The following is a 15739-nucleotide window of genomic DNA, read 5'->3' as shown; positions in this document are numbered from 1 at the left end:
GAGCGTGTCAACAGTCATGAATCACGACACTTCTTTATCTTCCAACAGTTCCAAGGCAAGGTAGCAAGATCTTCTCTCTGTCTCTCTCTTTCTGAGTTTGAACTTTGAAACTTTTAGTCTTTTAAAATTTACACATGTCACAGTCTGCAACAAATAGTAAAATTTAAAACTCCTCTTATTCTCTCTCGACTCTCGAGTCTCTACCCCTTACACAGTAGACAAAAAAGGACTCATTTCTCTCACGCTCTCACTCTCATGGATAACTTTGAAAACATACTGAAGGATATTGGCAGCTTGCCATGGGTTGATCCACATATTCAAAAAGACAAGGAGATAATAAGCTTCATTCAAAACCATCAGTTTATTTTGGATGAATTTCACAAGAGATCGCCCAAAAAGCATCTCTTGAAGTACTCGGAGACATGCTTTGGTTATAACTTCTCATGATGAAGAGGTTATCCAAAGTGAACTTGCCTTTGAAGCAGTTGGTTGTATGCAATGAGTGGATGGGATGGGCTCTTTCTCGGTGAAGAGCCGGCACAGAGGTTGCGAGAACCATACAAGAAGACTTCACATTTTGGGATGAAGTCAACACTATCAATGCTGTGATGAAGCCGATCATGCGCTTGATGCGGATTGCAGATGGACGGGAGCCATGCATTGGCAAGGTTTATTAGGGGGTTGACTAAACGATCCAGAAAATAGGAGAAATGGGCTTTTTTGATGAGAAATATGTAGAGGTTCGAGAATTACGTAAAGCACGATAGAATGGTTATCATTCTCCCATGCATGCTACTGCGTATGTCTTGGATCCCGAGTTCCAAGGATGTGGACAAGTGGCTGATGATGAGGTGATGGATGGTTGGAAGACAACGCTTTCTAGGCAAGTTCGTGATGATGATAAACGAAGGTTGGTGAAAGACCAACTTGGATTTTATCACAACAAGTTGGGAAGGTTTGGATCGGCCGATGCACAGAGAGACAGGTTTAAGATAGGGGCTGCTTTATGGTGGAAGGATTATGGGGCTCGTACACTAGAGCTTCAATCATTGGCTAAGGATCTTGTCTCAAGGTGCAAGCTCCTCTCCGATTGAGCGACTATGGAGTGTGCTCGGCCATGTTGCATCCAAGAAAAGGAACAAATTTGGGACAAAACAAGTCAATGACTTGATTTTTGTAAGTGCTAATTTGCGCTTGCTTGGTGATATGGCTTCTCCCAAACTAGAGAAGTTTATATTGCTTGATGAGGAGTCATCGGTAGATCCTGGTCAGGATGGGGTTGAAGCTTTGGATACTGCAGATGTTGGTCTTGATGATATGGCTTTCTTGGATGACATAGATGATAGTCTCCTTGAAGGCATCACTGGCAGTAGCCATGCATTTACTATTTGCATGTCACCTTGAGACTTGGACTTTGGACTTAGGTTGTTTCTTCTATCTAGGCCGTGGCCTGTGGGCCACATTTTGTGTCTTTTGTCACTTATGTCATGTATGATGTGGGCTAATTTATTTTGACCTCTGAGATCTATTATTATCTAGCCATGCAAATTGTGTGGTGCACTAGACTTTAGTGTGTCTCTGATTTGGTTATATGTAAACTTTTGCAAATTCTATAAGTATGTCTTTTTGTTTTAAGGTTACGTAATACGGGTTTTAAAATGAGCACTGTATGTTAAGATTTACTGTCATTTCTAGGAATTATCTAGGTCGTTCCTCCTTTCCGTTTCCCTCATTCCCGTCCCCCCTTTGGCCCGTTCCTGTTCGCGTGGTGGGGCTCCCGTTCCTGTTCTTCAGCCCTAGCAGCTAACTGTGAATTGTTAGCTGCCAAAGCCCCAACACGGTCTTTGTCTCTATCCTCTTCCCGCATGCGGCGTACAGGAGTGATAGAATCCTCCACAAATTGATTTGAATGGCTGGCCATGATGTATTTACCAGGTTCTTCAGATAGAAAAAGAATTTCCGTGCCCCAGAACCGCTCCCTACTAGCTTTCCAAAAATGATACTGAACAGACTGCAAGGATGCAACAGTGCCCCTACATAGACAGGAGGGCCACAAAGTCTTTCCACACGCTCACTGTCGCTTAAACCAAAGGTAACTCCTTTCGGAGTGCGACGGTAAGACGAGGGCTAACTCATAATCCCAACCTTCTTTCATGGGTAATGACTCCTTACAGCCATATCTAGCATCATGTAAGGCATAAGCTATGTAGAAAACCGAGCTCTGATACCAATGTAACGGAAGGGCAGTTGTAACACAGAATTCTTAACTGCCTTGAACCCATATCAAACACATAATCATGCCAAAGAAAGAGGGATGAAAGACAACTCTGCATAGTACACCACACTAGGGGTTAGAAGATGGGCTGAACCCCCCCCCCCCCCCCCTCCCCCCCGCGGAGTTTGCTTCAGATACAACCTTGCGGGTGCCTAGAGATTCTCCATTGGCATGCACCTGAATCTTCTAGTACAAGATGAAAACAGAAACAAAATTCAAAGTTCCTCAACAAAACAGGAGAGCTTTTCCGGCTTTAAGCACATGTAGGACAGCTATGGACAGCCCACAGCATTCCCGCATCAACCTGGAACAGACCTATATGGTTGTTTCCAACCCTGTCAATTGGAAAGAGGAAATTGACCGCTGTACCAGTAGTCGACCAGCCCTCGGGTGTCCCAGAAGGAGTCCGCCAGCAGATTTTGCATGCTAGGAGAAGTCGGCTAGCAGGTAGAGAACTATCTACAAGTCGACCAGCCCTCTGGCACAAATAGGATGAGTCGACCAGCAGATTCCCACACTTGGAAGTAGTCGACCAGCACTTCAGGAAGCCCAGATTCAGTCGACTAGCAGTTATGCACGTCAGCCAGCTCCACCAAACACCTGGAAAGCATGCAACTGCCCAAACTCGACCTCTCTCCCTCGTAATAGAGCTTTCCGCCAAAAATATGAGCTCGTGTGCTTTTTAGGTCGAGAAGGGGGCACCTACAATCAATAGGCCCATAAGATGTCCAATGCCCGATACTTGGGTCACCATGTGTATTAAAATAGTCCCACCAAGTGTGTACAGCTTATAATCTTGTCCGGTCACCTATAAGTGAGTGTGGACCTGTAACAATAGTTATTAGCATGTGAAAACATAAAGTTGTAAATTAAATTTCAAGAGCACTTACCACATGTAAAACACATGTAGACCACGTGTCAGACCAAAACAAGTGTGTACACACGTCCACCACCCACAGGGTGCCCAGGTGTCCCCGGCCCCATGTACAATACAAGCAGTAATCTTAGGCATTGTACTGGCAAACAAAACAAGTCATCCAAACATAAAATTAAGGTCATGCACACACATGAGTACAACTAAATTGGAAGAAACACCCATCTACTCAATCGTATCAATTAGGTAAAATGTTCAATCCTTCCAGAATCTCCCCAAAACATAAATACAAATGAACACCAAGATAGCTAGTCCCGGGAAAAACACACCATGTCAGGCTCCATATGCTACACATGTACTGTCATGTCAAGCTCCGTATGCCACACATGTACAGTAGAAAAACAAAAGCAATGAGGGATTTTGTGACAGAGTGGATAGAGGCTAAAGGTGGATACATCCCAAGAATGCCTCATTGGTGTTTTGCTGCATCTTGTTGGAGTGTTTGGGTAGCAAGGTAAACATTGCTACATTGTTCCAAGACTATTGGGTAACCGCGGTGCTATTGTGGTTGCCTTGTTAGAATTTGTAGTGGGACCTTGAAGAGTGGAAGGGAATAGACCTTTTTTACCACTTCTATGGTATATGCAGCAGGTTTCAAGGTGGTTCCAAAATGAGGCAGCTCAGGAGGAAAGACTTGGGGCATGTGCCTTTTTTTCTTTCAAAGAAAAGATACCCCTGTCAATCAAAAGAAAATATCTGCATGAAGCAGACTACAACCCTCCGTAGAGGCGAAAAAAAAACCCTCTCACACAGCTCAGGAGGGAAGACTTGGGGCATGTACCTTTTTTTCTTTCCAAGAAAAGATTCCCCTGTCAATCAAAAGAAAACGTCTGCATGAAGCAGACTACAACCCTCCGTAGAGGCGAAAAAAAACCCTTGTGAGAGGGATACAAAAACCAAATAGAAAGAGGCCTCGCAAAAAAAAATGGAAAGGGGCCTTGCTCTCCAGTTGGCCTCTCTCGGAGGGAAGCTACAATGGTGGGGGGAAAGAGCCCGTTGTTCTTTTCTAACCCTCTTAGACAGCAATGCTAGGTGCTGATTGAGGGTGTGCCCCACCTCTTCTCTTTGCAAGAGGCCAAGCACGCATTGGCTCTGATGCCTAGAATAGCAGCTGATCTTTGACTTATTTCTTGTTCTTGTCTGCAATGCTTCCACTTCTTGAAATCACCAATCCTTCAGGTTGCAATGCTCCTCTCATAAGAAGTGTGTTTTTCAAGACGACAACAGGTGCGACACACATCAACATTCTATGCAGATGTTGACAGGCAGGTGAAGGTGATCATCACACATCAGCAGGCATAAAAGATGATGATGGTGACAACAGGCCGGCCGACGGTGCAGGGGATGTCAATTTCGTGCTTTTGTACAGGCCGATTCCATGGTCCAGATCTCTCCTTTGCCAACCCCACAACTGTGGCTTCTAGCAGTAAATTGAATTAGAAAAATGCTAAGCATTTTTTTTTACTTGTAGTTTATTTTCGTGGAGTCCCTTCCCATGGTATTTTCTTTCTAACAACTCAAGAGATTTTAGGAGTTTATTACCTGAATGCTTCCCAACAAACTGAAGAAAGGACAAAAACAAAGACTGAGCCAGTAAAGAAGTTCACACGAGAGACTCAGCTATGTGAGAAAAGAAATCAATGTTGGAATACTACACGTGAAACATGGACACAGATGGATCGTTCTGATCTTGTTCCCGACTTGAGCCGAGACTATTCACTTCATCTGGGGTGCTATGAAGACTCCAAGATTTGGGAGGAAAAGAGAAATAAAGCCGCTACTACAATCCAGCAATATGCACGTAGAAGAAATGCAAGATGCAAAGCCAAGAAACTACAGCGTTATGCCAGAGAGAGGTTAGAGGTAAGTTGCTGAGTGATCTATGGACATTACACAAGAATATAGTTGTTCATAAAATACGTTAAATCCTTTAGTTAATGCAGATAAAAGTTGAATACACCTCCCGCTTTTTGAATAATTCTTTTAATAAGCATGCTAAGTTTGTGCTTATATTTGTTTTAAAAGAGCAGCATGTACCTTAGCTGATGAGTGCTTTTGTGCTTGTATATTACCTTGTACGATACATACCATAAATGTATGATACAATTACTATTGATTTGGCTATATGCTAAAAAAAAGAAAGAGAATCAGGGTTCGAACCCTGCCTTCAGCTTGGGAACAGTGCTATAGCCACTTGCAGCAAACTTGGTTTCCCAGGCTGTGCTAAGGGTTGAATTTATTGTGTCATGAGCGAAATGGTTCACTCTTGGGCGGTAAACCCTCAGAAGTCACACACTGACTTATTCTTCCTCTCCCTCTCCCTCTCCCTCAGTATGGTACAGGATGGAGCTAGCTAGGTTGCATATCATGATTGTATACTCCATGCATATAGCTTTGCATTCTCCTAGTAGTAGAGCTCCATCCCCTCCCCCACTCATTGTACTTATTGCACACCCAGATTCAGCTTTTTAGTTCAGTACTTTTTCATTTTGTTGGGATGACAGAGGATACCCCACACATGTACACTGATTTGTCTCATAGGCCGAGTTCGGTCTTTTGGAAGACGTTAATAAAATCTTTTTTTCTTTCTTCTTCTCCCTCTCCCTCTCCCTCTCCACTAGTTGTACACACATCACTACTAAGGGGGGCACATGGCTATTACGCCTCTCCCTCTCCACTAGTTGTACTCACAACAATGAGGAACACGCCACAAGCACTGAACAACTTCTAACTACACTTGAATCAACAAGGAACAAGATGGTTCCTTAATGAAACTGTTACAACTAGCTCACAACACCGTGAGTACAACAGTAGTCACAATGAGGGCGATTACAAATGAGCACTATCACTACTATGGTAATAACAAGACAGAATGACAGCAACAATGGCAATCACACTAATGATAATCACAATAGCAACAACCATGTGAAGTCCCAGATCTAGCCTATTAAAGGGGTCCCTGACCCTTGGGATGTTTTGAGCTTCTATAATGGGACTACCACCATTCTGTATTGTAGACGCTTAACTCTGAGGTCAATCAATGGTGGTTCAGGAGTATCCGTTGGGTGGTGTTTGGCCACCGTTCATCTAGCATGTTCCCAAGAGGATGTCCACAGTGGAAGAGAGGATGCCTGGATGTCTGCAAAGAGGATGCCCGTGGATGTGTGCACTTGATGATAGCGGATGTTTAAACTTTGACAATGGGAATCCCTGGTGGCTATAGGTTGCCCACCACTAACTGATTCAACATCTTGCTGAATCACTAGAGTGAACAACTAAAGAGGAAACACCGGAGAAAACACATCTGGAGTGAACAATTAGAGAGGAAACACCAGAGAAAACATCCACAGAGGGAACAATTGTAGAGGGCTACCCTTGCGGGAGGGACAAACACACCTTCGTGGTCAAGGACTTGTCAAAGGTTTCATTCTTGCGTGATGGAGGAAGGATGGGTGTAGCCAACCTTCTCGGGTAAGGAAGCTACATATACTCAGATGCTCCCCTGGCTGCCCCCTCTGTCCACAAACTGGCCGGCCTATAGCACCCCCTTGTAGGCACCTTTCTGATGCGGTTTGCTGCTGTGGATGGCCGCCTATTGTGTGCTGAATTTTTGCTCCAGCCTTGCTGAGTCTGGCCGCCCTCCTTATTGTCCCAGATCTGACCTTTGAGTGCCCGCCACTGGACCCCTTGATGCGCTTTCTTCCACCTCTGTCTGGCTGTGTTTGAAGAACCAACATGCCACCTTGCTTGCTCTGTCTGCCCTCTACTTGTTGCGTTTGGCCCTCTTCTTGCCCTTTGGCTGAGCACCCCTTGCACACACGAGCTATCTGGTACATAATTTGCAAAGCGCAGCCCTAATTAAAAAAAGGCAAACTTGAGTGAAAAACACTGATGATGATGGTGTTCTTCGCGATGGATCTCCCTTATGAGAGAGAAAAATTACAACCCTTCTTTTGTCAAAACCTGACGTTGTGATGTAACAAGGGTGCTTGTGGAAGTGTGGTTATGATTGATTGATTTTGATTAGCACCTAATCATAGACTTAAACCTATGCAATAAACTGCTTCTTCTTCATGCTTAATACACTATAGAGAGAGATGACCTAATCTACCATGTATTACTAACATGAAGTATATACAATGCTAAATAGAGATACTCAATTGTAGCATTGCTCCTGAGCTCTCAATGAATCAATGATGACTGACTGATCAATGAATGATTATGACAAAGGCCTAGACTCCTATTTATGGTGTTGAATGTTGGTGAGTTGGCTACCAACCCTATCAACCCTCATAATAATTTTCAACTAAGTGTGTTCACACAATAACCCAATAACTATGTCCACACATGGCTACTCATTGGGTGCGTGGACAATATTACAATGACTTGGCACAATAGCCCTTACAAACACATGAATCCAGTCACATACTCCACCTTTGAGGTGGCCAATGGGTAGACACATGTCCATGTCACACTTGGGAGAGTGTGGATGTGACCAAGACGACTTGAGACCCTCTTCGCCAAAATTGGGAAAGACTCTAAGACGACACTCACTGGAAAAATCTTTGGCTTTCACTCCTCTCGTATCCAGGCCTGTGATTGGGTACTAGCGGCGCTGCCTTCCGACGACCCACACTCCATTTTACAGATGTAAGGCTATTTGGGAGAGGATTCTTCCAAGTAAACTTTGATGTAGTGGGGGCAGCCTCACAAGTGCTCAAGGGTAGTCCCTTCCCTTTGGGCCCTAGGAAGATTTTCTTCCTACCCTACACTAGCTACTTTGACCTTGTTGAAGAAGATTGGAACTGGTACCCTATGACACATATTCAAATGTGGATGGTGACCCTAGCAACTCCAAGCAGAGCTTGATGAGAAGCTTGGCATTTTGTCACAGTAGTAGTTTCCCACTTCTCCCGCCCAGGAAGTATGATTTTTGTGCGAGCATATTCCCTTGTGAGTTTTTTTGACCTTCTAGCAAAAGTTCGAGCTGTTTTTGACCTTCTAGAAAAAGTGGTGACCCTAGCAACTCCAAGTAGAGCTTGATGAGAAGCTTGGCATTCTATCACAGTAGTAGTTTCCCACTTCTCCCGCCCAGGAAGTATGATTTTTGTGCGAGCATATTCCCTTGTGAGTTTTTTTGACCTTCTAGCAAAAGTTCGAGCTGTTTTTGACCTTCTAGAAAAAGTGTGCTTTTTTGAACATAGTTAAAAACTTATTCTCTCACATCAATATACACACTACTACTCCATATATATGCATGTAGAGATGATCTCCATTATGCATGCATATTAGACTAATCCATCACAAGATAATACAATTTAAAATGAGATTTCAACACTTGGAAAGGGGCATTTAGGGTTGATAAGCTACTTGAGTTGTAACATGGAGAGATTATCATCCATTACGCATGCATATTAGACTAATCCATCCACTATGCACATAGCCTTACCAGTATATACAATAGTTGTAACATTACTCAAGTATCACAAGATAAAACAATCTAAGTGTATAGCAATGTTGAGTTTTGTGAAAAGGGACATTTAGGGTTGATAAGTTACGGTTTGTTATGCACAAAACCCAACACTGCTATACACGGATATAGATTTTTCCCTACATAAAATCTCAAAACACCATGACCACTATCTTAACGCGTTTGATCTTTGTGCCCACTATGATACCCTATTTTCAACATGCCCATTCCCTATATATGCTATCCCCAATTACATTAGCTATGTCCTTTGTGTGTATTCCTTCTTCACTCACACCTCTTTCTCTCCATTACCCTTCTCCTATGCCTCCATGCTTCTTTATATACAGTCTAATAATGTCTCCCCTATTATACATGCCATGCCCACTTGCATCTTAGCCTCAATCTCTCCATGCTACCAATGCATAAGTGAACTCTAGCATTGACAACATCCTATTTTTCTTTGCCTTCATGCTAGCTAGCATGCGTCCAAAGCCGCCATGACCCCTAGTAATGCCTCCATGCATCCATAGCCTCAATGCCTTCATGCTGACCAGTGTTAAGAAAAGAAAGGGGGCTCCCTATGCTCATGAGAGAAGAAAATGGACTTTAGGTGCTCAAAATTCCATCATAATGTTACCAACTTTTTCTAGGTGCAAAATTTTACACTTTTGACATCAGAAATGAGCTCAGAATGCCCAAATATTATAGAAACTAATGTAAATATGCCTCTGTTTGGATGTCTTTTGTGGACCTCTTTTTAAAAAAAAGAAGGGTTCTGGAAGCACATGGGTGGCACCGATTACCTAGGTGCTATCAGGACCTCTTAAAAAAAGGAGGTCTAAAAAAGTCATCCAAATATAGGCATATTTACGGTTGTTTCTATCATTTTTGTGTCTTCTAAGCTAATTTTTGATATCAAAAGTGTAAAATTCTGTACCTAGAAAAAGTTGATCTGGGATTTTGAGCACGTAGAGTCCCTCTTCTTCTCTCATGAGCATAGGGAGACCCCTTTCTTTTCTTTACACTGGCTGGCATAGAGGCATTGAGGCTATGGATGCATTGCTAAGGGTCATTGGTAAAGGTCATGGTAAAGTTGATCTGGGATTTTGAGCACGTAGAGTCCCTCTTCTTCTCTCATGAGCATAGGGAGACCCCTTTCTTTTCTTTACACTGGCTGGCATAGAGGCATTGAGGCTATGGATGCATTGCTAAGGGTCATTGGTAAAGGTCATGGAGGCATTGTTGTATTTGAATGCATGTTGGCAAGAAGGCAAAGAAGCATAGGGTGTTGTCCATGCTAGAATATTTCTATGCATTGGTAGCATGGAGACAGAGGTGTGGAAGCATAGAGTGTGTGGATATACATACATAGGGGAGGAACATGGTGGGGTAATTATTGTTGAGGACTCCTCAGGCTTTGTGAAGGACTATCTCTCTCTTAGCATCACAAACGACCTCTCTATCTTCTCTCTATCTTGCATTTATCCACTACCGACTTCTACTCAAGCTCAAGGTCAAGAAGATGTCAAACATGAACAACCTCAAGATATGGGTTGGATCATTTATACAAGTAAAAGACTAAAATAGTCTCTAAATAAGTTATAATTTTGTGATGAAAAATTTGTCTTATGGTTGGCCCTTGTTACATTGTTTTTTTTAAATTTGAATTACATTTTAATGTGTGAAAAAAGCTTGTGAATTTGTGAGAATGCCGAAAAAGCTCACAAAAAAAATTTCCCCCTCCCAGGCAGTCATTGCCTCGGTTGATGTTGTTCCCAGGGTTATGGTGTACAATGAGACCTTTGGAGATAGTTGACTCCTGGCTCCGCAAGTGGGGTACATAATTCGAGTTCCATCCTTTCCATGAGGATAAAAAGATACAGATGGTAGAGGGGTTAGCGATAGGAAAATCCCTTAATTGATGGAAAGAGTTACAAGTGAAGCTTGTGATGTGGGTAGATTTCAAGAGAGTTTTCCAAGAAGAGTTCTTGCAAGCCTGAGGGCAAGTATGACATAGTGCCCAAGTTTAAAAGCTTGGAAATGAAGAATATGCCTTTTGGAAATCTATCTGTAAAAGTTTAGAGACGTGCAAGCTTAGGAAAGCCTCACATGGATCCTATCACCATTCTTGGATTATGTGGATGGATTACGTGATGTATATTAGCTCCAAATGAGAAATAATTGAAGCAATACATTGGATGATGACATCCGATATGCTAAGATTTATGATGAGACCATGGTGAAGAAACAACCAAAGAAACCCCAACAACTTTCTTCGACAAACGAGGCATGATCCCAGTGTAAAGGAAAGTTTAAGCATGGTAAAACTTCAAAGACTCCAATAGAGACCCAAATTCAATCGCACACTATGGGAGACTCCAATTCGAAGAAAGCATTGTCACCATGAAACTCGTTTCAGTGGCTTTGAAACTCGTTTCACGTTTGAGTGTTGAAACGTTTCATGTGCACATTGAAACCATATCGTTTCATGTGGGGAAAAAGGTTGTGATTTTGTGCGCTTTTTATCTTTTATATTTCTCTCTTTCCTTCTTTCATCATATTTGTTCTTTTCTCTTCTCTTTTGTATGTTTTCTTTGTTTACTGATGATAAATATGCTAATATTATCTTATAACTATTGGCTAGTACCTTCACATTTTATGTATATGTTCATTTCGGTCCAACGTTTCACTGTCCATCTACTTGGTGTTGAAACGTTTTGTTCCAAAATAAATCGTTTCGGCATCGTTTCGTTTCAATAGTGAAACGTTTTGTGGTGACCTTGTTTCAACCTATGAAGCCGAGGGGTATTCCAAACTCCTACAAAGGAAACACAACTTGACCAATGAGCAAATCATGGTCACCACGAAATTTTCGTTGCTGCTGAAACGTGAAATGGGTTTCGCTATTGAAACATTTCAATCATGGACGTTTCATCCAACGTTTCACGGTGGCTGAAAAGTCGAGAAATAAAAACGTTCAATATTGAACATTATTGCAATTTGTGCTTGCAGCTCCACCAATTATGAGACATAATTTTTTGTTTATGTAACATGTATACAGTATGACACAGAATGAGGAAATCACTCAGAATTGTCCATGGATGCAATCAACACTGCATCGTAGTTTTAAACTTTGTTTGGTTATTTGCTATAGGATTTTGGTACTTTCGTTTTCTTGATTGTAAGTATTAAAATAAATTTGTAAATAAGTTTGAAGCCCCAAATTTGAAATTTCAGATTTAAGTCCCCAAATTGGATGGGGAAATTGCACTTTTGCTCTCCAATTAAGGACGCACATCTGAAATTTCACATTTTGGCATGCCCAAATTTGAAACTTCATATTTTGGGCCCCAAATTGGAGGGGAAAATTGCACTTTCCCTCTCCAGTTGTTGAAGGCCCAAATCTGAAATTTCACTCCTAAATTGGAGGAAAAAATTGCACTTTTCCTAAGGTCCAAATGTGAAATTTCAGATTTGGACCCCCAGCCTTAAGATTTTATGTATATAATCGTTTCGCTCTATCGTTTCATTTTCCACCTGCTAGCGTTGAAACGTTTCATTCCAAAATAAATCTTTTCAGCAGTGAAACGATTTGCGATGACCTTGGAAGAAAGTAAAGAAAGCGGAGCAGACACTTCACTTCAGTGTATTAATGAGGGTTGATGCTTCACTTGTGGTCATCAAGGCATAGTCACCAAAAACGAGAAACGGGAACGGAAACGTTCGAGGAATGGAAATGGCGAAATGAGTTTTTAGGGGTGGAAACGGCTGTTTCCTGTGACAATATCACTTGGGAAACGAGAAATGGCCAAGGAAACGTGTGACAATATCACTTGGGAAATGAGAAACGGCCATGGAAACGGATGGGGTCCTGAAACGGAGAAACGCGTTTCTAGGGACTGAAAGGGTCGTTTCCTGTGACTATGCATTAAGGGCATATGAGGACGAGCTGCCCACAAGCTATGGGCAAGTCAAAGTCAAAGGGAACCTATGAAATTGAGGCTAAAGGTAAAATTACTTCCATACATACTACTATTTAAAGATCATAGTACTTGCGAAGGTTGTAGCTTTAACATGAAAGTTTTTAGTCCCACGGTAAAATGGATGTATGGGTCAGTTGTGGGAAAAACTATACACATTCTTTTTGACCCTGGGAGTACTCACAACTTCGTGAATGCCAAGCTTGTGCAAAAGTTGGGGATGGAGACGCAGCCAAGTGATCACCAATGTTGTTTTAACATGCCATCGGGCGCACAATTTTGGGATTGGTGGGTGTCTCAGATGTCTGTAACTATATAGAGCTAGTCATGATGGACAAAGAAAGAGAAGAACCAAAGGAAGAGGCTTCCCAAGATGGAGGCCAATCATGGAGAAAGATTGTTGGCACAAAAAGAAGCCTCAAGCAAACATAATGACCAAAGAAAGAGGAGCCAAGGGAAGAGGCTTCCCAAGATGGAGGCAAATCATTGGAATATATCTTCTAAATGATGGAAGAGGGCTTATCTTCCTGTGCCAAAACACCAAATAGATGTCCTACTTGATGGGCCATAATGCACACACAAAATCACTGAATGTTGCAGGTAACCACACAAGGCAAATTTTGTCCTGCTAATGCAAAATTCCCAGATGTGCACTCAATGCACTCAAGGCAAACCCAAGTGTGATGGAGAGTGTAATGCAGTTGATTGCATTCACTGTTGCTTGTAAAGGGAATTAACAGCTGAAAATAAAATGCCTTAAAACTTGTTACCATATTTGAGTGTAAAACTAAAAGTGTGTTTTCCTACAGTTATGAGGAGACAAGAGGAGAGAGGACTGAGAAAAAGAGCAAGCCACATCATTCTTGTTGAGTGCTGGTAGACAATGCTGAGCTAGAGACTTAGGCGATGAGTAGACGAAACAAAGCAAAGACAGCATACTTAGAAAGAAAGAAAGATTATATTAATGTCTACTAAAGACCAAAAAGGTTAACGTCTACTAAAGACCAAAAAGGTCTTTGTGACCCAAAGGCAATACATGTGATCCATAAGTAGACTGAGGCAAGTAGCTGCATCTAAACGTCCTATAGAAAGGACAATGTCAAAACTAGAGGCAGATTCATTCTCCAAGACAAAGGACCATTTTTATTTTAAGGCCATCCATGAGTATAGACCCCCTCATGCTCATCACAATATGAGGTCCTCAAACGTCTTTGTAACCATGTTTAGACTCTAATGCATAGCACCGCCATTGAATACCATTGGGTATTAGTAATGGTTGAGGGTTTTCATTTTTTGTCTTCCATGTTGACCTAGATAATACCATCATGTGAAAGATTTTTCACAAGGATCATGTGACAAAGTTACAAGGTAGCCCTGCAAGATGGTTTTAGCACCTTTGCATTGCTTCATATCGAAAGACACAATGTTATATGGTAAAATATAAAGCTCTAGAGACTAGACCCAACCCTAAGATCTGGTTTACCCTAGAAGTGATAGATTTCATACTAAAATAATAGACTAAGCTAGTACAGATGCCCAAAGTGTAAATGAACCCACCTACAAGGAGACTCCATTGGGAGAATCGGCACATTACTAGATCCAGCAAGGGCCTCTTTGGAGAGGGCTGTGCAGCTAGTAGGTTACTTTTTTATTTTTTGTGCTGCTGGTAATTGTGTATAAGGAGTACTCACCACACACACACGCACACACACACACACACAAAGGCTTACATTTTTAATGATGATATTGTATGGCCTTGTTTTTACATACATGGTCTATAGAGAGGTGAACCTGAAGTGAGAGTCAAACCCAACCTAAGGGATGATCTCCAATCCGCGGTTCCCCCCCCCCCCCCCCCCCCCCCCCCCCACACACACACACACACACAGAGACAGAGACAGAGACAGAGACAGAGACAGAGACACAGACACAGACACAGACGGAGACACAGACACGCGCATGCGGGGCTTGGGCTTTATTGTGCCCATCTCCGGTCCAAAAAAAGGTGAAATGTGATTGAGATTTCTATCCAGATCTTCGTCTTTTCGTCTTGATGGGCAGTATGGAACTGCTTGACGTAGAAGGAACCTTTGTAAAGAAAGTACTTGCTTTACACTTTTTTGGGAGGTTTTGGGGGCTCAATTATTATCATCTGAAGCAAGTATTGTTGTGCATTCACAGTTAATTGCTGAGCTAGAGAAGAAGCAGAAAGTGGAGGAAGAGTTGTGTCTAAAACAGGAAATACACAAGCATAAACACCCTCGAACAAAAACAGACTTTGAAGTCCTTTATCAAGAAGTTGAAGCTTGGCATCTTGAGGTTGCCCCCACCCAAAAAACTAAAAAAATAAAAACTAAAAATAAAAACTCATCCCATACATTTACAAGTGTTGGCCAATATTAGGGGGTACGGAAGATAAAATGTGAAGTAACCGTTCTTGATTCTTGACAAATGTTATAATTCACTTGAAAAGGAGCTTCAATCCATGAAGGAAAAGGGACTGCCACAAGAAGAGAAAAAGCTTGCCTTAAAAGAACTCTTGCAAAAGGTTGGATTAAAGTTATTTATTCACCTATTTCTTATTCTTGCATACATGCAGCCGTTGGGGATAATTAACATTTTGTGTCTTGTGAGTAATTAACAGAACAACCAATGAATGTGTTTCTACACGTTTTGGATGTGAGATTAAGGTTCTTTACATGTTTAACATATGACATATTTGTCCCTTTATGATGATATTGATTTTATAAATCTCTATCAAGGTTTGTAAATTATTGATATTATAATAATTACTATTTAACTTCATGGTTGTGGTGTAGGAGGTGAAATTCTTACAAGCTATAGGGAAGATGAAGTTGGTGGCTGCCAAGGAGAATCGAGAAGAGCGGATCAGGACAATGATGTGTAAAATGAGTGCCCCTAAGAAGTGGGAATTGTCCAATGGAAGACTTGTACATGTGCAAACCCTTGACACTTTACGTGCTTCCGATCTTATGAGGGTATGCTATTTAAATTTGTTTTCTAGACTATGCCAATAATATCTGTTTAAGAAGTCATAATGCGTTGCTAATGGATTTATG

General features: G+C 41.8%; 1 protein-coding gene across 9 annotated transcripts in view; it reads left to right on the top strand.

Moving 5' to 3' along the window:
• Nucleotides 1–15739, top strand: part of LOC147625695 (uncharacterized) — an 84458-nt gene that overhangs the window by 60876 nt on the left and 7843 nt on the right. For 7 of the 9 annotated variants that reach the window (XR_015268714.1, XM_086817202.1, XM_086817201.1 and 4 more), the window contains exons 3-6: nt 4741–5072; nt 14841–14978; nt 15133–15207; nt 15479–15658. Coding sequence is in view for 8 of the 9 variants with exons in the window: in XM_086817202.1 (XP_086673328.1) it covers nt 4741–5072; nt 14841–14978; nt 15133–15207; nt 15479–15658 (725 nt within the window). In the remaining variant the exon portion in view is untranslated. The remainder of the gene's footprint in view (nt 1–4740; nt 5073–14840; nt 14979–15132; nt 15208–15478; nt 15659–15739) is intronic. The other 2 variants (XM_086817203.1, XM_086817206.1) reach the window with 2 other exon arrangements.

Source organism: Cibotium barometz, chromosome 23 (genome assembly GCF_041138505.1).
Source record: "Cibotium barometz isolate CiBa-2024 chromosome 23, ASM4113850v1, whole genome shotgun sequence".
Classification (NCBI taxonomy): Eukaryota; Viridiplantae; Streptophyta; class Polypodiopsida; order Cyatheales; family Cibotiaceae; genus Cibotium; species Cibotium barometz.
Note: the sequence above shows the minus strand (reverse complement) of the source record. Positions and strands in the feature narration are given on the sequence as shown.